The sequence below is a fragment of the Dendropsophus ebraccatus genome, chromosome 9, assembly GCF_027789765.1.
Source record: "Dendropsophus ebraccatus isolate aDenEbr1 chromosome 9, aDenEbr1.pat, whole genome shotgun sequence".
Taxonomy (NCBI): Eukaryota; Metazoa; Chordata; class Amphibia; order Anura; family Hylidae; genus Dendropsophus; species Dendropsophus ebraccatus.
The window spans coordinates 42383729-42407177 of NC_091462.1; the positions used below are offsets into that span (position 1 = coordinate 42383729).

At 48.2% G+C, this 23449-nt stretch overlaps 1 protein-coding gene across 1 annotated transcript in view; it reads right to left on the bottom strand.

The window, feature by feature from the left end:
• The window catches only part of LSS (lanosterol synthase), a 28765-nt gene extending 7689 nt beyond the window's left edge, over window positions 1–21076 (bottom strand). The window contains exons 1-19 of the mRNA XM_069985193.1: window positions 21013–21076; window positions 20388–20547; window positions 19970–20108; window positions 19776–19884; window positions 18472–18593; window positions 18257–18353; window positions 9719–9854; window positions 9538–9646; window positions 8685–8803; window positions 8502–8599; window positions 7631–7658; window positions 6075–6131; window positions 5899–5970; window positions 5269–5319; window positions 3516–3665; window positions 3338–3434; window positions 3130–3235; window positions 2066–2131; window positions 1884–1964 (exon numbers count right to left, since the gene is read on the bottom strand). Coding sequence (XP_069841294.1) covers window positions 1884–1964; window positions 2066–2131; window positions 3130–3235; window positions 3338–3434; window positions 3516–3665; window positions 5269–5319; window positions 5899–5970; window positions 6075–6131; window positions 7631–7658; window positions 8502–8599; window positions 8685–8803; window positions 9538–9646; window positions 9719–9854; window positions 18257–18353; window positions 18472–18593; window positions 19776–19884; window positions 19970–20108; window positions 20388–20547; window positions 21013–21026 — 1811 coding nt within the window. The 5' untranslated portion in view covers window positions 21027–21076. The remainder of the gene's footprint in view (window positions 1–1883; window positions 1965–2065; window positions 2132–3129; window positions 3236–3337; window positions 3435–3515; window positions 3666–5268; window positions 5320–5898; window positions 5971–6074; window positions 6132–7630; window positions 7659–8501; window positions 8600–8684; window positions 8804–9537; window positions 9647–9718; window positions 9855–18256; window positions 18354–18471; window positions 18594–19775; window positions 19885–19969; window positions 20109–20387; window positions 20548–21012) is intronic.
• Between the last annotated feature and the right edge of the window lie 2373 nt (window positions 21077–23449).

Here is a 23449-nt window from a genome sequence, read left to right on the forward strand (position 1 = left end):
AGGGAGATGAGAAGGGGGATCAGGAGACAACCTGTCCAGTAGGACAGGGGATAGAGGAGAGAGGGCTGCGCTGCAGGGAAGTGTGCACTGTGGCAATGGGGACTAGGGAGAGCAGGCAAGAGGCTACTGGTTGCCCTAGCCAGGATGACCCCCCCCCCCAAGGACAGGACTACTCACCTGTCCGGCGTCTTCGGGTGCTCGCAGGGTCACCCCCTCGGTAACCTCGCACCTGGGTGGGGTACCGGCATCCTGCACAGGGAGCTGGCAATGGGGGACGGGTGACCGGCGCATGGGAAGTGAAAACTTCCAGTGCACCCTCAGGGGGAGGCTACGTCTGGTGTGGCAGCCCACGCCGACGGTCCCCCTGATAACCTAGAAAGAAAGAAAAAGAAATAAAACTAAAATAATAAAGAGGTGCGTGGCACCTGTGTCTACCTCATACGGACACTAGACTAAAACTGAGTTAGCCTGGTGTCTGTAGGAGGGGTATAGGCTGCCAGGCGGAGTCACTTCTTCTTCTGTCTAGTGTCGCCTCCTAGTGGCAGTAGCCTATACCCACTGGTGCTGTGTCCCCCAATGACAGGCACAAGAAAGAATACATGTGTATTGGTTTAAAAGAAGTACACCCAGAATGAATACAAATGATGTTGCTAAAGTCAGAGTTAAAGTTAGGCCTGACAGCATATAAAACTTTGAGTATGTTATTAAAATCTAGAAGTGGTTGCCACCTCTGGGACCAACTTCTAACCTTAGATCAAGGGCTCCACTGCCAACTCTGACCTGGATTCTGTTGCTGACAGATTTGGAAGCGGAAAACAGTCAATTTGTATAACCACACCCTGCACCCCTCTGATCAGCTAATCTATGTCCACACTACACAGTGAACGGTGCTAGGAGCCGTTGTCTCCATTCACTGTGTAGCAGTGGCGACCTGTAACTGCAGCTCAGCTCCTGTTTAAGTGAATGGCAGCAGAGCTGCAGTAACCAGGTCCGGCCACTACGGTGGACAAAGACAACTTCCAGCTCCATTAAGGCTGCATTCCCACGTGGAATGCATGTACCGGAGTCCCCCCGCGCCGGACAGCATCTGTAATTAGATGCTGGGAGCGGGGGAGACTGTATTCATAGGCGCTTATGAATACAGTCTCCCCGCATCCCAGCATCTAATTACAGATGCTGTCCGGGCGCGGGGGGACTCCGGTACATGCATTCCACGTCCATGATCCGTTAGGATCACGGAACGTGGGAATGCAGCCTTACTGTGTAGTGTGGGCACTGAACAGCTGTGGATAGGACATCAATCTGTTCTGCCTGGAAAATTTCTTAAGGGTTTGTAGCAGATTTGATTGGGCAGATCCGAAGCAGATTTGATGGCCCAGATTTGCATCTACAACTTCAAATCTGCACCATCAAATCTGCTGTGGATTCTATACGTGTGAACGCACCCTAAAAAAGCCACCTTAGCTGTTTTCGCCTTCCCAACCACCTTAGGCAGGCAAGAGAGGCGCAGGGAGCCCTCATTCCCACATGACAACATCCCTTAAACCTGCATATTACAAAATGACTATGAGATATAAAAATGTATATAGACTAGAGATGAGCGAATCAGGTTCGGGTTCGAGTCCATCCAAACCCCATCATTCGGCATTTGATTAGTGGTGGCTGCTGAAGTTGGATAAAGCCCTAAGGTTGTCTGGAAAACATGGATACAGCCAATGACTATATCCATGTTTTCCACATAGCCTTAGGGCTTTATCCAACTTCAGCAGCCACCGCTAATCAAATGCCGAAAGTTCGGGTTCGGATGGACTCGAACCTGAACCCAGTTTGCTCATCTCTAATATAGACATTAGTGTTTTATATAACTTTTTATAGACACTCACCTATCTGAGTATTTATATCCCATGCAAGCAAAGGCCTCCAACCCAAACCATATACCATATGTGAAGCATACACCCCAGGACCTGCACAACACAGAGGAACAATATATGATCATCTACAAATAAATAACAGAACGCCAGCAATGTAACAATAAAATATTACAAAACACTTTAACAATACTTACCCTTCCCAGGATCCATCTTTTCTCTGAACCCTGCGGCAGTATTCCAGGCCATCTTGGAGGGTCTCTCTAAAAGAAGCAAAACAATAGTCCAGATCAAAAACCTGTCTTTTAAGAAGGATTTTCTAAAGTAGTTATAGTCTTGATAAAGACCTTCCTTGCAGCCAGAACTCGGGAAGTGATGTGATGAGGCACAATTTTGGTGGACCAGCCGGTCCGCCTCTCCTAATGAACTTACACAAGAATGTAGTCGACCTAATTTTTGTGTCCGTTAAAAAAACGGATCCGTTTTTTATAATGGAAGTCAATGGAAAAACGGATCAAAACAAACGCACACAAATGCATCCGTTTTTCTTTGCAAAAAATGGATTGCAAAAACGTAGTGTGAACCCAGTGTAAGAGCTTATTAATGCTACCAAATTCCCTTGTTAGGGTGTGTTCACACACACAGGATCCGCAGCAGATTTGACTAAATGACTGAACACAGCATCAAATCTGCGCCCTCAGATCTGCTGCGGATCCTGTACGTGTGAATGCACCCTTAGGCCATGTTCAGGCGCTGTATGAGACCAGCCGTTCTATGACCCAGTAGGGCCACGGAACGGCCAGTCTCAGAAAAGATCATTCCGGCTGGTACTGCAGTACCAGCCGGATGATCTTTAGCGCCGCTAAGTTATGATGCAGGCGCATCAGTGCGCGCCCGAATCAGAACTCCCCACTGCACACAATGGCCGCTCGCTCCACTGTGTGCACTGACAGGGTTTTCTGCGGGCTGCTATTCAATGAATAGTGGCTGCAGAAAACTGACATGTCAGTTTTCTACGGCGCCGCTAGGGATCCCGGCCAGAGTGTATACTATGTGTATACACTCCGTGATCACTACGAAACTTACGTTGTGTGAACATAGCCTTAAATAGATTCATAGAATAACGGTTTAAAAATATCTACAGAATATGACATAAATGTCAGATTTTTAGGGCCATATCTTTCACAGTCCAACCTATCACAGCAGGAGTCCCCTGACCCTCATCCTCCAAGCATCCCCATACTCTTGTATGACAGATCACCTGATGTCATCTGCTCTGTAGTCCGGGTCCCATGCTTGATAATGTTTCAAGGCTTGCATTACAGCAGATGTGCACTCCACGTACGTGTAGTCAATCATGATATCCCCTGCAGTAGATAAATGCATTATGTATTGTTTTTTATTTCGCATACATATATATTTGTGAATGTGATGTCATCAGGTATATAACTACATTATCATGTACATACCAAATACTTCAGATGGATTAAGGAGTTCCAGCAGGCGGCCCCCACGTTTGGTTTCATAGGTAGCGAACCCCCCATCGGAATTCTTCATACTAAGTAACTATGACATATCACCATTGTCAAGTTACACCACTGAAAACATCCAGTTCCCACAAACATACACACAGTCTATGTATCTTACCACATCTACGGCATCTTGTAATCTGTTCCTTGGAATATGTTCAGATAAGAAAGGACAGTTTTCTTGGAGCAACATTGCAGATTTCAGCCCCTCTGCGGTACAGTCGGCCACAATCCAACCACAGTCACGGGTGCTGAATGGGAATCCACCCTGTTTTACAACAAAGAGTCGCTTCTTAGAATCATAATAACATAGGAAGGATTAATATATTTTTCTTTAAAATTAATAATTGATGCACTTGAACTTTTAAAAGTGTTTTGATTCTGAGTCACATGATTAACAGTTAATATGAACTATGCAAGGAATACAGAACATGTCTTTATTTATGTGATTATTTATGGACGTCTGTCACCTGGATAGGGCTGTTACACAAAGGCCCCCCCAAAAAATAAAATGCAGAAAAGAAGACCTTTACCTTTAAAGGCTAGGAACATATCTGACAATGGATGGAGCGATAACTGCAACCTGCAACCATAATTCCTTATGGAGCAAATGAACACTTTCAGGAGCTGAACTTGAAAATATTCAGTGTCACCATTGAGGATGAATGGAGTGCAGGCCACAGTGACCAAATAGGCTCAATGAGTGATCTATTCATTGCAGAGACAACTGCATCCACGATCTTGAGATCAGTGGGGATCCCAACAGTTGGACCCCCAGTGGTCAGCTTGTCATCCCCTATTCTATATTTGTAGGAGATCTGGAAAGGCTTGTGGTGATGTACCCCTCATTCACAGACACCATTTAAGCCTAGGAAGTGGGGGTGAACTTGGTGCAGCCAGCATGACTGTACAAGAAAGAGCCATGACATTTGTGACAGGAAAAAAATGAAAATATGAATACGGCATGAATGCTGTTTAAATGTCAATACCTATATAAAAGAATGTTCAGAACGGGTTTCAGCTGCAATGCAAAAGTACTGAGGCAGGTTACATGTTAAAGGCTACCGATCATTAGGAGTGGGTGGTAGGATACGCCACAAATATCCTGCTGGTGGGCTGTCCATTTGGGTGCACACAGCAGACAGATTTCTTCCGGCTCAGCATTTGCCTGCACTGTAAGTGTACACAGCCAAAGGCCAAGGTGGAAGAACTCTGTCTCCTGTGTGCCCCCGAACGGACAGCCCGCCGGTGGTTTTTTTGCGGCAAATCCTGCCGCCCGCTCCAAATGACAGGTACCCTTTAACAGGGAGATGACAGATTACCTTTAAGAGAGTCCTAACAAAAATGAATACAATAAAAATTGTGGATGATGCTGACACGCCTGTGATCAGGCACAGCAAATCAAACAACAGTGTTAGAAATAAGTATATAAGTTGCGGGCACTATGGCATCCACAAATATACACTGTGGAAAATTAAAAAGACTTAATAGCCAAATTACTGATCTGGGTTAGACATAATGGCAGAAGCTTGACTTAGGAAAGTCCTCTACTGTGTGTTTGCAGATATAATGTATTGTGTGTCCTGTAAACATCCCAGGAAACCTGCAGATTGATATAGACGCTCCCTCAGGGTGCCTTCACACCTACCGTATCGCAGCAAAAAATTCGCTGCGGATCCGCAGCAGATCCGCAGCAGATTTAACTAAATGAATGAACACAGCATCAAATCCGCACTTACAAATCTGCTGCGGATTTGACAGTGCGTATTTAATGCTGTGTTCATTCATTTAGTTAAATCTGCTGCGGATCTGCAGCGGATTTTCTACTGCGATACGGTAGGTGTGAAGGCACCCTCAGAAAACATACACACCTTGTTCATTTGTCTGTAGTATTTCTTGTAGTCTGGTGGGTTATCTGGTACCTGTAACAGGAAGAAAAAATAATCATATAACATGGACTCATCAGTTTGTACAATACGGTTATATTTGTCCTTTGGTTGGATCAAACACCTATAACCCCCTGTCAGTGATGTGTATTAACAATGGTCTGTAACCAGGGGTGATCCAGTGTGCCAGGTATGGCTGGCAGCTGGAGTGTTACAGCTCACAGATCACTGCTATAAACCTTCTGTCCCACTCAGCTTAAAGTGTTATTTTAGAAAACTTGTCACATGTCATAGAGACATGTCAAAAGTTTTCATTCATGAGGGTCTGGGTGCTAAGACCCCCATCTATCACTAGACCGAATGTGGAGAAGCACTAGTTTAGTGTGGTTTCTCCCCACGGCTGTGTACAGGCCCCATAAACTTCCTATAGAGACCTTTCACGGCAGTGCAGAGACTGATCAAACCAGCCCTTCTCATTCAATCTCAGCGCCCAGACTCCCACCAATAAAAACTTTTGACACGTCTCTATGAGATGTCAAAAGTTTTCCAAAGTGACAGGTACACTTTAATAATGGACATCCTAAAGCTTTTTTGTAAAATCCCACTAAAAATCACCTGAGTTATACGAAGAAATTCATGTGCCTTCTCCAAAGACTTCTGAAACTGTTTTCTCTTGTGTGCTCCGGCCTATAGACAAAGAGCAAAAGGGAAATAAATAATAATACACCACCTACACAAACCGAAATATAAATTATAGGGATTCTACTTGTACTATAGTTGATAATCTTTACCTCCAAATATGCCTGGATTGCAAAAGCTGTGTCCCAGAGCTGAGATCCATTTGTGCCCTAAAAGAAATGAACACGTCTAGATGGTGACTACAGAAGCTGTATGGTTAAAAAAAAAAAAGGAGACAACATGTTGTGAGCTGACTTGGTGGGTATATGAGGTATGCAATGCCTATGTTCACATGCTGCTGTGGTAAAAGTGTATACTGAGAGGACAAATAGACGGTCTTTGTCGTGTCAGGTATGAAACATCAGAAAACAAAGACCCTGCAACAATTGGTAGCAGCATTATGGCATTGGGAATGTTTTTATAGCATTATCTGGGCCACTCATCCACGTGAAAGGCAAATCTCAACCGATTTGGGTATGAGTCCATCCTTCACATCCAGGTCACATACACCCATACATGCTGATTGTATTCCCTGAGGCAGATGGCATCTTCCAATAAGACAATGCAAAATTTCAAACTGCTAGAAATGTCTGACATTGGTACTTCCATGGCCCCCTAAATCCCGAGACTTGAACCTAACTCCAAGAGCTGCGGGGTGTACTGCAGTCATCATGGCTCCAGATACATGGGACAAACTACCAGGACCTTTTGTCATAATAATGTGACTGTGTATATATACTCCATCTGCATGTAACAGAAAAAAAATGTGCAGAAATCATCATATCCTATGGCTTTTCAAATGTGCACAAGTCAGATTTTTCAAACCTTCTTGACACATTTTTTAACCCCTCAAAATGGATAGTCTACAAAATACATTATAACATAAACTGTGACCAAAGAAAAATTAAAAGAAAAAAATGGTTATCAAAAGGGATAAAAAAAAGATTAATCCATAAATCTAAACAAAAATGCAGGCGTAGGTTTCTCAGGCTACCACACGGCAGATGTGATGCATTTATTGAAAGGCTTGCGCTTTTTAATAGATTCTGTGTGGGACACTGGTGTCTTATTAAATCCCTCCCACAGCCTCATTCTGTTAGAGGAATTAAAGGGGTTATTCCGCCTTAGAAAAACATGGCCGCTTTATTCCAAAAACTGTTATTCACACATAACAGATTACACTAACAGTAAAGACAGTCCAACATCTTCACCAGGTTAAATATACCATGGTGCCTTTAATTTCTCCTCCATCAGGGACGTAAGGTCACAGGGCTGTTCATCCAATTAGTGGCTAAGGAGGGACATGGCTGCCTGTGATGTCATGTCCCCAAACCTGGAAGCACCACACAGTGGTGACCTAATACTGGCAGTAGTGCATAAACCAGTCAGGAAAAAGTTCTTTTTTTTTTAATCTTGTGATATATCATAATAAAGCTCTACCTGCACAACATATCTGTTTATCGAGCCTTCACATCTCTTCTGAAAGGGGATATACAGTTGCAAAATTGTACAGCAGTGAACGTAAAATAACCACATACTGCGATCTACACCACCCAAAAAACACCATCACAAAGACCCAAAGATTTCAGTGTGTATTTCCTGGAACTCTATTTTCGGTACAGGAAGTAGATACACCTCAATGAAACAATAAAAGCAGAGCCATATTTACCTGCATTTTCATCCCATCCAAACCCAACCTGCAAAAAGATAATTGTATAAGAAACACATGTTCTTCTTAATTCACACATTGTTAACAGGGCCTTCCAGGATTTTATTTATTTATTTTTTATTTAACTGGGTTATCCAGTTAGGTAAAATACATGTAGAATCGCCCCCTCTCCTGGAGAGTAACAATTCATTCCATCCATGTCACTACCTTTTCAGTCTCCTTCCCTCAGTTCTGAGCCTGCAGCTTTGTGCTGAAGACACAAAAAACTGTGTATGAGCTGTTGTCTCCATCCAGAAAAAGAGCCTGAAAAAGACAGCCCTATACATGGTGTAGTGGCTGTGCGGGGTTAATACAAATAAATGGGAGCTGAGCTGCAGTAACCCTGGATGGCCACTACAAAATATATGGAGCTGTATGTTTCTAACTCTGTTCATTGTGCATGCAGGCACCATAGTCCTAACAAAGATCTGCCTTAAAGGGGTTATCCAGCGCTACAAAAACATGGCCACTTTCCCCCCTAAAGTTGTCTCCAGTTCAGGTGCGGTTTGCAATTAAGCTCCATTTACTTCAATGGAACTGAGTTTCAAAACCACACCCAAACTGGAGACAACAGTAGGGGAAAAGTGGCCATGTTTTTGTAGCACTGGATAACCCCTTTAAATACAGTTGGTGAGAAATTTGTCACCTTTAATTTTGTTCGAAAAAAATAGTTTCCATACTCTAAGTGAACACAAAACAGCACACGTAATACATTTAAAAAAAATTCTAAATAAAAATGTTGAAATCACACACTATAAAGCACATGTTTAGATTTTTCAAGTTAACCCAAACTAGTTTAGAAAACGTAAACTGGATAAAGAATGCTTCATACCAAAGGTAATCGGGGATGCGCTCCACATGTTCTTGGAATGAAGAAGACTGTGGTCCATCTACATGCCAACGCACCAGCATATTAATCACTTTCGAGATCTGTGGGGCACAAAGGTTTGTTTCAGAACCACAATCCCCAATACAAATAATTCAGGTGTCTACTGTGTTTAGGTATGACACATACCGGACCGATGCTGATACACTTTGTAAACCGGTCGTCTGCTGTTATGTGGTCATACAGTTCATGCACTGCGCGCCGACGTAGGGCGGGAATGTGGTATGTCTCATATATATTCAACAGGACTGTAAACAAAAGTGTGTGGGGGGGGGAAAGATACTTCAGTGAGAAAGTGGTGGAAAGCTTAAATTAAAATATGTATACTTAAAGAGTCACTGTCGTATTTTTTTTTTGCAGAAATCAATAGTCCAGGCGATTTTAAGAAACTTTGTAATTGGGTTTATTAGCCAAATCTGCCATTATCTGCATGTAAAAAGCCTTTTCCCAGGTCCCCCCCCCTCCTTCCTCTTTTTCATCCACTCTGAAAAATCTGAAAATTGTGACTTGTTGCAGGAGACGTACCCTGTCTGCTCTAGGGAGAGGGGAGGGGGGAGGAGGAAGGAGGGAGTTAGCCGGCAGCAGAAAGCAGATAACAGAGGATTACAGGCACGGAGCTGGGTGACAGCTGTAATCCGAGCTCAGACAGGTCACTGGTGACTGTCACAGGAGATATCCCGTGAGGGATTTGTAGATTAACTCTTTGTTGTCCTGTTTTGGTCTTTTCTTTAGCTCTCTCCATAGGAGAACAATGAAGACAGGGGGGAGAGCTTCAAACTGCTTTTTCATGATAAAAATGCATTTTTCGGATAATAAACCCAATTACAAAGTTTCTTAAAATCGCCTGGACTATTGATTTCTGCAAAAAAAAAGAAATTCACAACAGTGACACTTTAAAGCATACATATTTTTGCAGCTACATTCATTTAGCAAACTCTCCTGATTCATAACCTTGTAACTAAAGTAAATCAGGGTCTCTTACCATAAGCAAAGTTTAGCAGTGTGCTGTGCGGTGTGTACAAGTCACAAGCAGCAACATTGTTCCTCTGTGCAGGCCAATTGATACTGCTGTATTCCTGCGTGTACAGTTCCTGCACCACAAGCAAACATGTAAGTAGTAGATACCAATAACGAAGAAAGTAAATTCCCTAGATGTTCCTTACCTGTCTTAAGCTGTGGATCAAGTCATCCTCATGGGCACTCAAACGTGTGGCATAGCAGTAACTCATGGGCAAGTACACCTGTCGGCAGTGACACCAAAGAGTGCTGGGGTGTGCAGGAAACCACTGGGGGAGAAGCCTAAATGAAAACACTGGACATTACAGAAGAACTAAGAGAATTAACATCACATTCCCTGTAAGACTATTAACAGGATACAGAAATGCAATACATTGCCTAATGTGACATATACTGTGTAACTTAAAGGGGTTATCCAGCTTTAGAAGAACATGGCCACTTTCATCCAGTTTGGGTGCAGGTGTTTTGTAACTAAGTAGTTCCATTGAAGTGAATGGAGCTTAACTGCAAAACACACCTGAACTGGAGACAAGAGTGGTACTATCTTTGGAAGAAAGTTTTTCTAATGCTGGATAATCCCTTTAAAGAAGCAGTTCACGTTTTGTTTTTTTTTTCGCCCCCCCGGGTAGCCGCTCTCATGTATACTTACAGAAGATGATCGGTGTCCCGTTCCCGTCGGTCAGTTCCCGTCCCGCAGTGCCGTTCAAATCGGGCGCACTCACTTCCGTCGGCTGCTGCGAGTCCTCTTCTCTGACCAGTGATTATATGCCGGAAGTCACTCGCTTCCATGCAGGCAGGCGTTCAAATTACAAGGCCGAGAAGAGGAGTCACAGCGCCGGCGGAAGTGAGCGCGCGCCGGATTTGAACGGCACCGCGGGACGGGACCGGAGCTACGCCGCGGGACACTGATCATCTTCTGTAAGTATACATGACAGCGGCTACCCAGGGGGCCGTAAAAAAAAAAAAAAACTGAACTGCTTCTTTAAGGCTACGTTCACACTACGTAAGTTTCCGGCCGTAGCGCGCTCCGTGAATAAGCGGCCGGAGATTTACGTAGTTTGCGTACAATGTAAAGTATACGATCTACGGCCGCACAGTTCACACTACGTACGAACTTACGCCCGGATCGTATGCGGCGCCGTAAAAAATGAACCACACCATTGTTTCGGGACGGAAATGCTGTAACTTACGCCCGTAGCGTAACATGCGGTCCCGTACGGAGTGGTGATTTCTTCATTTTAACACCTTTTTGTGCCGATCCAAAAGGTTCTGTGGGGTGTCCGGGGCTAGGCGAAGATATCCAAGTAAAAGACCGCTGTCAGATCGCTACGTACGCTGCTCGGGAAGCGTACGTAGCTTACGGGTGTAAGTTCGTGGACCGTACGTAGCCGGCCGCAACTTGCGTAAATCCCGGCCGGAGTTTTACACGTATATGTCCGGCCGCGAAAAATATGCGGCCGGACATATACGTAATGTGAACATAGCCTAAAGATGTAAAGTGAGGTGATCCCTAGTAAAAATACACCAAATGCTAGTTGCAAACTCCTATCTACTGAAAACAAGTTGATTTGAAAGCATCATGGTAGTAAGGCCTCCTTCACACAAAGATTTTGTTAGGGGTTACATACTGTCCTTCATAGGACCTACTGGGTTCTATGGCCCCAAACCCACATACATTTTTTCTTGTGCCTGTCATTGGGGGACACAGCACCAGTGGGTATAGGCTACTGCCACTAGGAGGCGACACTAGACAGAAGAAGGAGTGACTCCGCCTGGCAGCCTATACCCCTCCTACAGACACCAGGCTAACTCAGTTTTAGTCTAGTGTCCGTAGAGGTAGACACAGGTGCCATGCACCTCCATTTTTTATTTCTTTTTCTTTTCTTTTAGGTTATCAGGGGGACCGTCGGCGTGGGCTGCCACATCAGACGCAGTTCCCCCTGAGGGTGCATGGAAAGTTTCTTTTCCCTGCGCCGGTCACCCGTCCCCCAACGCCCGCTCCCTGCGGCAGGATACCGGTCCCCCACTAAGGTGCGAGGTGACCGAAGGGGTGACCCTGCGCGCACCTGAAGATGCCGGACAGGTGAGTATTCCTGTCCTTAGCCTTCCTTGGAATCTGGGGGGGGGGGGGGGGGGTCATCCTACCAGGGCACCTAAATATCTCTCCCCCCTGTCTCTCTCTCCTTTCTGCCTCTCTCCCTCCCTGCCTTCCCCCTCAGAGGCCCTGAGCAGGATGGTCTGTGCGGGCCTCTTTCTTCAGGGAGAGGGGGTGGAGGGAGTCTCTGGAGCTCCTGCCCGCAGGCAGCAGCTCCATAGGGGCGACCGGGTGGTTTGCCGGGCACTTCTCCATTCCCTTCTGCCGGCGGCCGCGTTTTTCAGCGCTCCGCGCCGCCGTCTCGCTGCCGCCGGCCTGCCCATAAATTTAGCCCCCGGCTTCTGCCGGAGCTAGGCCGCATCGGCGCACGCGAGTGACGTCACGGGGGCGGAGCGCCCGCCCGTTTTCGGCCCTTCCCGCCGCTGGCTTGCCTCTTATTGGCTACTCCTGTAGCCCCCACCTGCTCCTTCCTGTGCCCCCTCCCTTCCTCCTCTCGTCTCTGCAGCAGCTTGTGGCCTCCTGCTGTTCTCTCTGCCTGCCAGCTCCCTGTGCACAGCAGCAGCAGCTCAGAATCCACAGCATACAGTGCAGTCCCTGCATCCAGTGCAGCTCCAGCTTCCAGTGCAGTTCCAGCGTGCTCCAGCATCCAGTGCAGCTCCAGCATCCAGTGCGGCAGCAGCTCCAGGGTCGGGTAGGCTCACCCAGTGGGTGATATTCCCCTCCTCCACTCCCCAGGCTACCAGCCCTAGCTACCATGTCTGGTCCCCGGGACGAGCCCCCTAGGCAGCTCGCTCCTGCGGCTGTGGCGACACACTTTGCGTGTGCTCGCTGCAATAAAAAGTTCCCCTGCGGTCAGCCTGGCCCCCTCTGTCTGCTATGCCTTAACCCTAGTGCCACCTCCCAGGAGACCTCCCCTGCAGGTTCAGATGTAGCCTCCCCTGAGTGGGCTAGGTCCCTGTCCCAGGCGATTGGTGACCTCTCTAAGCTGTCCCAGGTCATGATCCATGCCATTGAGCGGTTGCCTTCCCAAGCGCCTCCAGCGGCGGGACCCTCCAGGGTATCTCCTGACTCGCCTTCCAGAGGACGGTGTCATAAGAGATCTAGACTCTCTGTCTCACGGTCACCTTCTAGGTGTTCCTCAGACCCTTCTCCGGACAGATCCACTGCAGGCGGTTCCGCTTCCCAGCGACCCCTCTCCGCCTCCTCGGGGGACCCCTCTGACTCTGCCTCAGAGTCCGACAGGGAGGATCAGCTGGCCTCTGCAGTGCAAGCCTTGATCCGTGCAGTGCGGGACACCTTACATATTGAAGAAGAGTCCCCTTCTACTTCAAGGAGTGAAGTCTCTTTCAGTCGCCATAAGCGACAGCCTTTGGTTTTTCCCAACCATAGGGATTTTGAAGATCTTCTAGCCAAGGAGTGGAATCACCCTGACCGGCGGATTCCATCCTCTAAGCGTGCCGAGGCCTTGTTTCCCTTCTCCCCTGACTTGGTCACTACATGGACAGTGCCCCCATCTGTGGACCCTCCGGTTTCTCGACTTTCCAAGTCAACTACTCTGCCTCTGGCAGATGGTGCTTCACTCACTGACCCAGTCGACAAGAAAATCGACGCTTTTTCGAAGTCTGTCTTTGTTGCGGCTGGTTCGGCCCTACGTCCTACCTTTGCCGCATCCTGGGTCAGCAAGGCTTGTTCCTCTTGGGCCAGGCAGTTAGTCCATGACCTCTCCCTGGACACCCCGCGTGAGGATCTCCTGTCTCTGGCCTCGCAGATTCTGCATGCGTCCAAATACTTGTGCGACGCTTCTCAGGAAGCCGCTCGTTTGTCTGCGCGGGCCCTGGCTAACTCTGTAGCCATCCGACGATCTGTCTGGTTAAAATGCTGGTCAGCTGATGCCGCCTCCAAGAAGGCTCTGACTTCTCTTCCCTTTGCAGGGAACAGACTTTTCGGGGAGCGGCTTGATAAAATAATCTCGGACGCTACAGGGGGGAAGAGTTCCTTGCTCCCTCAAAACCGGTCCCGGCGCCCTCAGCCTCACAGGCGTTCTAGCCGTTTCCGCTCCTTTGAGCCTCCGGCGCGTCGTCGCCCGGCTAAGGATGCGCCTCCAGCTCCTTCTAGGAAGCCCTCTTTCAAACCCCGCCCCTCCTGGCAGCCCCGTTCTCGCCCTTCTAAGGGTCCTGCCCCCAAGTCTTCTTCCTGATGGTCCTTTCCCTGTCGGGTCTCTCCCTCAAGTAGGGGGTCGTCTGCTCTCCTTCAAGGAGATTTGGCTCGCCCATGTGCCCGATGTGTGGGTACGGGAGGTGGTGTCTTCAGGATACAAAATCGAGTTCGCGTCCATGCCGCCTCCTCGCTTTTTTCCATCAAATCTCCCACGCTCTTCGGCGCGGCTTTCCGAGCTTTTTCGGGCGGTTCGGAATCTCCTAGCTCAAGGAGTTGTGGTCCCAGTTCCTCCCTCCGAGCACTTCCAGGGATTCTATTCCAATCTGTTCACAGTCCCCAAAAAGGACGGCTCGGTCCGTCCCATCCTGGATTTGAAACGGCTGAACAGGTTTGTTCGCCTTCGGCGGTTCCGCATGGAATCCTTGCGGTCGGTGGTCGCGTCTCTAGAGCAGGACGAATTTCTTGCTTCTATAGACATCCGCGACGCCTATCTGCATGTTCCCATTGCAGCCAGTCATCAACGTTTCCTACGTTTCACCGTCGGTTCTGGACATTTCCAGTTCGTTGCCCTGCCCTTCGGGCTCGCCACGGCGCCTCGGGTCTTTACCAAGATCCTTGCACCTTTGATGGCTCTGCTTCGGTCAAAGGGGGTGGCTGTCCTGCCATACCTGGACGACCTTTTGGTAAAGGGCCGCTCCAAGCAGGACACTTTGTCCAGCCTCCAGATCACACTCGATCTCTTGACCAATTTCGGTTGGGTGATCAATTACCAAAAATCTTCCCTACTTCCCTCCCGCTCTATGGAGTTTCTCGGGATGCTATTCAACACCGAGATGGCCCGCGTCCTCCTTCCTCCAAACAAAGTTGCCTCCCTGCGCTCGGCAGTCTCTCTGCTCCGCTCGGGCGCCCCCTGTTCGATTCGCCTTTGCATGCGAGTCCTGGGCAAGATGGTCTCCTCTTTCGAGGCGATCCCCTTTGCTCAGTTTCATTCGCGCCCTCTGCAGCAAGCGATTCTGTCACAGTGGGACAGGTCCCCTCTGTCTCTCCACAAGAAGATCCTCCTGTCCCCTGCTGTTCGCAGGGAGCTTCTTTGGTGGTTGACGTCTCCGGTGGTCCTCCTCGGCCGCTCGTTCCTCCCCCTCAATTGGCTGGTCGTCTCTACGGATGCCAGCCTGTCCGGGTGGGGGGCTGTCTTCGGGAGCCACACAGCTCAGGGCTCTTGGTCGCCGACAGAGGCTCGGCTTCACATCAATATCCTGGAGCTCCGGGCCATCTTTCTCGCCCTGTCTCAGTGGACCGATCGCCTGAGGGGTTATCCGGTCCGTGTTCAGACCGACAACGTCACCGCCGTTGCTTATCTGAACCGTCAAGGCGGCACCAGGAGCCGCTCTGTCATGACCGAGGCCGCTCGCATTCTCCGTTGGGCGGAGCGGGTTGTTCCAGCTCTCTCGGCAGTCCACATTCCCGGGGTGGACAATTGGGCGGCGGACTACCTCAGCCGCGAAAGACTGGATCAGGGCGAATGGGCTCTACATCCCGAGGTGTTTCTTCAAATCTGCCGGCGGTGGGGATCCCCAGATGTGGATCTCTTCGCCTCCAGGCTGAACCACAAACTCCCCATCTATGTGACTCGGGCCCGGGATCCTTGCGCGTTCGCGGTCGACGCCTTGGTGACCCCATGGGAGCAGTTCCCCCTGGTTTACGCCTTTCCTCCTCTGCCCATTCTCCCACGAGTCCTGAAGCGCATCAAGGCACTCGGCGTTCCCGCCATTCTTGTCGCTCCAGACTGGCCGCGCCGGTCCTGGTACGCCGACGTAGTGCACCTCCTGGCCGACGCCCCCTGGCGCCTTCCCCTGCGGGCCGACCTCCTTTCACAAGGGCCAATATTCCACCCCAATTTACCTCAGCTGAGTTTGACGGCGTGGCTGTTGAAGCCGCGGTATTGAGGTTTCGTGGGTTCTCGGAACCAGTCATCCAAACCATGCTTAAGGCCCGTAAGCCTCAGTCAGCTCGGGTCTACCATCGCGTGTGGAAGTCCTTCTTTTCTTGGTGCGAACAGAATAATTTTCACCCCTTGGTGTGTTCCACGCCCAAGATTCTTTCCTTTTTACAGTCCGGGCTGGATAAAGGCCTCAGTCATTCCACTTTGCGTTCGCAGATTTCCGCCCTGTCTGTTCTTTTTCAGCGGGCTCTCGCTTTCCGCCCCCAGGTGAAGACCTTTCTTCAGGGGGTGGTCCATTTGGCCCCTCCTTTTCGTCAGCCTTTAGAGCCCTGGGACCTTAATTTAGTCCTCGAGGTTCTACAAGGTCCTCCCTTTGAGCCTCTTCGGGAGGTGTCTCTCTGTTTCCTTTCTTGGAAAGTCGCCTTCCTGGTGGCGATTACCTCCATCCGTAGGGTGTCTGAACTGGCAGCGCTCTCTTGTCGCTCCCCTTATCTGGTCCTTCACAAGGACAAGGTGGTGCTTCGTCCTCTTCCTTCCTTCCTGCCGAAGGTCGTGTCTGCATTCCACCTTAATGAGGACATCATTCTCCCCTCTTTTTGCCCTGCGCCCTCCCATCCTAGGGAACGGTCCCTGCATTGTTTGGACCTTGTCCGGGCCATACGGATCTACTTGGCAGTCACTGCTCCCTTCCGCCGCTCGGATTCCTTGTTCGTGGTCCCGTCGGGTCCCCGCAAGGGGCTGGCGGCTTCCAAGACCACCATTGGGCGTTGGATCAGGGCAGCCATCGCAGAGGCCTACCGCGTTCGTGACAGGGCTCCTCCTTTTCGGGTCACCGCTCATTCTACTCGAGCTGTGGGGGCCTCTTGGGCGGTTCGCCATCAGGCCTCAGTGTCCGAGGTCTGCAAGGCCGCCACCTGGTCTTCAGTTCACACTTTTTCAAAGTTTTATCAGGTCCCTATCCTGGCTTCCTCTGACGCCAGTCTGGGCTGCAAGGTTCTGCAGGCCGCCGTGCGTTAGGCAGGCCGCATGGGGATTGTAATCTTCTTTCCCCACCCTCTGGGACTGCTTTTGTACGTCCCACTGGTGCTGTGTCCCCCAATGACAGGCACAAGAAAAGAGGATTTTTTTGTACTCACCGTAAAATCCTTTTCTTGTGGCTTCATTGGGGGACACAGCTCCCACCCTGTTTGAGGTTGTGCTCCCGGGGCTTGTTCTGTTCTTGGGGTTTTCGTTCCCGGGACCAGCCTGGTTTTTTTTTGCCTGTTTTCGTTACTACTTTCTACTGCTTGTGACTAAACTGAGTTAGCCTGGTGTCTGTAGGAGGGGTATAGGCTGCCAGGCGGAGTCACTCCTTCTTCTGTCTAGTGTCGCCTCCTAGTGGCAGTAGCCTATACCCACTGGTGCTGTGTCCCCCAATGAAGCCACAAGAAAAGGATTTTACGGTGAGTACAAAAAAATCCTCTTTTTTACAGATTTAGATCTGGATCTGCAAGCAAGTAGGACCTGCATTTATATGAACTGTATTTGCAGAATAGAGGTGCCCATAAAAGCCAGTGGGTCCATGAAAAATATGGACGGAATATAGATTACTATCCATATTCAAAACACCTGGCTAGGCTCCTCCTTGCAGCCATCTTAAACAGCACTTTTTTTTGTGGATCCACAAATATGGATGACATACAAATGTGCAGACAGCTGATGAGTAGTTTTGCAATCCGCAATACAGCCTTGTGAAGAAGGCCTAAGTCCATACAAAGAATTAAAGCGAATGTACCATCAGGTACATTCGCTTTAAGTGTTGCATATGAATACACCAGCGCCAGCGGGGGGGGGGGGGGGGAGGTGGTGCCACGGTCCTTTTTTTGAACCGAGGCCCGGTTCCCACACACGGCGCCAGTCTATTATCGAGCACCAGTCTGGGCTGAAGCACTGAAGTCAGGCCAATCCACCACAGCTGGTGACACAGCTCTATTCATTCTAATGGAGCTGTGTCACAGAGGGGCAGCGGGGTTTCCTCTCACTGGGGGTGGGTTGGCGCGACTTCAGTGCTTCAGCCCGATGCTCAGTGACAGACCGGGGCTGTGCGTGGGAATCGGCCACTGTGGCACTGGCTTCCCCAAGCAGGCGCCATTCTGATGGTACATTTGCTTTACGAATTTTAGTGTATCCCATTGATAATAGAATTCACTGCCAATTTTCTGATTACTACTGCCACAATTTTTTTATGTCAAAAGTTTTAATTGGTGGCGGTCCGGGTGCCAAAAAAACTAAAAAAGAGAAGCAGAAGCACTAAGACCTTCTACCAATCTGTACACCAAACACTTGGCTCAGAAACAGAGGGGTACAACGCTTAGCTGAGCACTCATTAGCAGTCGGTGGGGTTCTCAGCATCTAGGCCCAAACCGATTAAAAATTATGACGCATCAAAAGTTATTAAAAATGGTATTGTTTGGTCTGTCACATGCAAGGAAATGAAGAAAAAAACCTCACCACATCTCTGGGAACAGCGTGCTCATTCCCTCCCAACTGTACACATTGAGCACAGCTAGCCAAAACTTCCCCCAGGAAGGAATACCAATGGCGCCCCCTGTAACAAAATATGGATACATCTGACCAAAACATTGCAAAAATAGATACACACTAACATGCTACACGTGATTGTAAGCTGCGCTGACTAGAGCTATTAGCTTGTGTACACAACTTACCTTTACTATGAAGATTGTTGCGAGCCCGGGTCATATCTGGATCATCCTGGGACACACCAAGAAGACGTAATGAGGTATAACTGAGAGCAGTGCCAAACACCGTACTCTTATCTTCAATGTGCCTAAGGTTTAAGACAGCTCCTTACTACAGAGGAACATTACATCAAGTTTTTATCCCAATAACATCATATATTATAGCTAATAAAGTGCTTAAAGAAGCAGTTCCCAAAAAATAATTATTGGCCCCCACCGGTAGGCGCTGGCAGGTATACTCACCGCAGCAGATCGGTCCTGCGACGCCATTCAAATCCAGCGCGCGCTCACTTCCGCCTCTGCTGTGACTCCTGTTCTGTGTCCTGTGACTGAACGCCTGAAGTCACGCGCTTCTATAGAGAATGCATAAAAGCCCGTGTGTTCGGCATACAATCACAAGAGACAGAAAAGGAGTCACAGCAGAGGCGGAAGTGAGCACGCGCCGGATTTGAACGGCGCCACGGGAGCGGAATGAAGCAGTGTCGCGGGACACTGATCAGCTGCAGTGAGTATACGTGCAATATTTATTTTTTGAGAACTGCTTCTTTAAACACCAAATATACATTTAGGCTATGTGCACACTAAGGAATCCCGACGGAACACTCGCTGTGGATTCGGCAGCTCGAACCAGCTTGTGGATGTGCGCATCTCCGCGGGTTCATTCTTCAGGCGGACAGCGGAATCTGCCAAACCATAGAATGAAGCCTATGGGAGTAGTGGAGATGCGCGCTGCCGCCAGGATCTGCGAGCGGGTGTGAGCTGTGGCGGGGGTTCCATCTGGATTCTGTAGTGTGCACATACCCTTACATGGAAATTGAGAGAAATGTACATTATATCCTTAAAGTGTTACCGACTCTTTAAATTAGAAAAAAAGAAAACCGTCTGGACATGTAACAAAATAGGTGGTGTCTGGGTGTTCCGACCTCTGCAATCGCTAGAACAAGTTAGCTCACTGCTCAATCATTACAGGAGACAGGTTCTATAGTAAGTCTATGGAGCCCATCCCAAATGCTCAGCTGCATATTTCTCCTTGCTCTATCTAGCAATTGGTGGCAGTCTGAACACCAAAAAGCCGCCCAATCAAAAGCTTCAAAAAGTCTGTATCAAAAGTTCTTTAAAGTGAAATAACACTCTAAGCAAATGAACCTTGACCAGTCTATCTAGGCATGCCTAAAAGGGGTCCCCTACTTAAAAGGGACCTCCATACACACACAATGCACACAGTTTGTACATATGTAGGTCTTTAGAAACCCTGAAACAAATATACTCACAGGCCCCATCCTCCACCAGGAAGCTGCACAGATCGGAGGTACCGTATCATCTCCTTCTTAGTGGTGTCAGGGAGGGGAGTCTGAGTAACGTGGCATGCGATCAGAAGACCTAAAAAAAAAAAAGCCTGAGATTTACAGAAAATCTTTCACATGACATCGAGTGATGGGAGTCATGTAAAGCTAAAAAGCCTCACCTGGCATAAGGAACAGTGGCCCGCCATAATCCCCAGCCCAATGCCCATCCTCTGCTTGTAAAGCCGAATAAAACGTTAGTCCATTTTCAGCTCCGTCTTGTGCGGTATGTGCCTTTGGTAAATCCTTTAAAAACTCGCTCTGGATAGAAGGAGAAAATCTATATTATTTACACACAGAGGATTACATTAAAGATGTCAAAATATACACAATATGACCAACAATGGTAAATTGGTAAATTCAACTCCGCTTTACTATAGCCCAAAAATCTATGTAAAATATTTAACATGAACTCGCTTTCAGTTCAGTATAGGGGCCCACTTTAAGTAGTCTCAACCTAAATAACTTCAGCCTGGACCATCTTTGTGGTGTCTGCAGTAGATAAGTACAGTCTACAATGTAATGTTATGTCTTAGGTACCGTATCCAACCCCAGAGAGTGCGCCTCCAGGGCCGTCTGTGGCCGTTCTTCTCCCTCTGCATAGCGCCAGGTCTGTCTACCCTCTGTACATGTGAGGCGCCAACGTGTCAGGTCTGTCGCTGGAGCGGTCTTGTAGGGCCCCCCTCTTCTGCGTAGGCACCTGGAGGGAAAATCATTGTGTACGGTAGGAGTATTACACATTGAGTAATGTCTATGTAGGCCAGGGCTGAGAAACCTTTGGCTCTCCAGCTGTTGCAAACTACAACTCCCATAATCCCTGGGCAGCCAAAACTTTAACCCTGGCTGTCCAGGCTTGATGGGAGTTGTAGTTTTGCAACAGCTGAAGAGAAAAGGTTCCTCATCCCTGATGTAGACTGAGGTATTAGGCACTTGCAGAAAATCTGCAAGAAATTCCATGTTGCAGAAAATCTGCAGGAAATTCCATGTTTGTTAGTGGCAGTCATATACCCAATACAATATAACAGGGAGGCAGTAAAGCAGCTGTAATAACTTACTAGTACTGTATTATACGACTAAATAATACATGACACAGCTCGCTTTACTTAACATGGTTGTATTGCATCCTATACAGCTTCTATATTGCTATATACAGCACGATACTTACGTCCCCGCACTCATCTCTGCGCTGTCTGCTCCCGGTTACTGTCTACCGCTCCATCCCTTTAGCTGAAGAGAGTAATATAGCAACACGCAGAGGGTTCTGGGACTCGTAGTTCTTGGAACTTCTCTTTGCATAGCCAAGATACAGTATAGGACTACATTTCCCAGTCGGCATCGCGCCGCCCGATCCTGCATCACGCTATGCTGACATGAGCAGAGGCAGCAGGAGCCAATGGTGGCGCTGATAGCTTTATACACAGAGGCGTGGCCATACGCTGTCAGCCAATGAACGGAGAGAAATAGAGACGCGTGCTCCAGTAGTGTCAGCTAGTCCGCGCATCTGGTCAGGGAGCGGGAGGTCAGATGACTGGTGGTCATTGTCACTTAGTCCCTGGACAGACAATGCGGATTATACAATGTCACAGGTGTCTATAACCGGTGCAGATGTAGAATATAAGGGCCGTCCAAGAGTAATTAAAGAGGACCTGCCATTAAGAATATGTTTTGATGTGTGTCAAAAGTTATTGATTGCAGTGGGTCTCACTCCTGAGTCCTGACACCCACTGTGAGGAGGAACTACTATATAGCATAGGTGCGGTATGCAATTAAAGTGTAACTATTGGCAGGATACGCTATCAAAATGCTGCCGCAGCACTCCCGCTGCAGGTGGTGTAGCGGATACGGAATTCTTCTATTAGCATTGTACCATTGTATAATGCAATCAGCTCCGCTGCCGGAATAATTCCGTCTCTGGTGCATGCCTGCTCTGGGAGCATGGTGGCACATGATAGTGCCTGTACTTTGTGAAAACTTTTGACATGTAATAGCGACATCAAAAGTTGTGATTGGTCCTGGTCTGAGTGTTCAGACCCGTACTGATTGGGCGGACGAGCTGGGAGAAGACCGCCCTAAGCACCATCCTCTCCAACCCTATGTCACGTGATCAGTCAGGATCTGACTGATTTTTTTATTGAGCCCGACTGATATCACAAGACACAGAGGCGGGAGAGGATTGTGCTTAGAGCAGTCTTCTCCCGCCTTGTTCTCCCGATCGGTCAGGGTCTAAACACTCAGGACCCTATTACATGGGATGATTATTGTGCGAAAAGTCATTCAAATCTAAATGATAATCGTTCTGTGTAATTGCCGGCAACGATCGGAAAATTGTTCATTTGTCGTTGATCGTTGATATAGATCTGAACCTAAAATCATTGGTAATCGTTTGCAAGTCGATTGCTAACCGTTCGCTGTAATTCCACATTCGTTCGCTGTAGTTCCTCATTTTATCACTAACAGGGGCGGTTTAACTTAACCCAAGCTTGGGCCCCCCCACCCCACTGTAACTATGGCAGCACTAGCCTGGCGTTACAGGACAGATAATGTCATGATATCCTGATTTGTGCAAAATTGACATAAAAAACAGTGATATTTTGCAAATCATGGCGGAAGTGTAGCCAGGAGACAGTACACCACTGAAAGTATAGGTCTTTTTGGGTGGTCATGGGCCCCCCAGGAGCTCAAGGCCCTGGGCTGCCGCCCGAAACGCCTCTATTATAATCCACTACTGGTCACTAATCGTTCAGTGTAATTACACATTTTTCATTGTTTTGCTGCGATCAGATGGAGTAAACGATCATAGTAACGATCACAATAACAATTGTATCTAACAACCATCGTTCTGTGTAATATGGTGAACTATGGGTCCATTTACACACACAGATATCTGACAGATTTTTGCAACCAAAGCCAGGAATGGACAATAAACAGGGAACAGGTCATAAAGGAAAGACTGAGATTTCTCTTTTTTTCAAATCCAGTTCTGGTTTTGGCTGCAAAAATCTGGCAGATATCTGTCAGATAATCTGTGTGTGTAAATGGACCCTATTTTAGGCTAATAAAAAACAATCTCGTTTGCGATTGTTTATTGTTAGTCGTTAATCGTTAAAAATCGGACCCGGACCAATCAAAACTTTTGACATGTCGCTCACACAAACGGAAAAAAACATGTATAAGGTGCACCCTGATCAAATATTGCAACTGAATATATCAGAGTATATTTTATTGAAAAACAATTGAGAATGGAATTAACAGCAATGTTCCTATCTTTGCAGATGACACCAAGCTTTGTAGTACAGTACAGTCTATGGAGGATGTGCAGATGTTACAGGATGACTTAGACACACTGAGTGTTTGGGCGTCCACTTGGCAAATGAGGTTCAATGTGGATAAATGCAGGGCCGCTTTAACCAGAGGGCACATGGTGCACGTGCATCGGGCCCACTGGTTAAAGGGGCCCACCCTGAGCAGGGCCGGCCTTTGCTCTGTGCGACCAGTGCGGTCGCACAGGGCTCCGGCCACCAGCCTGCCAGGGGGGCGCCATCGGGATGGGTAAGTTACCCATCCATAGCGCCCCCTGCAGGCCCCCCTGCCGCAGACTTGCC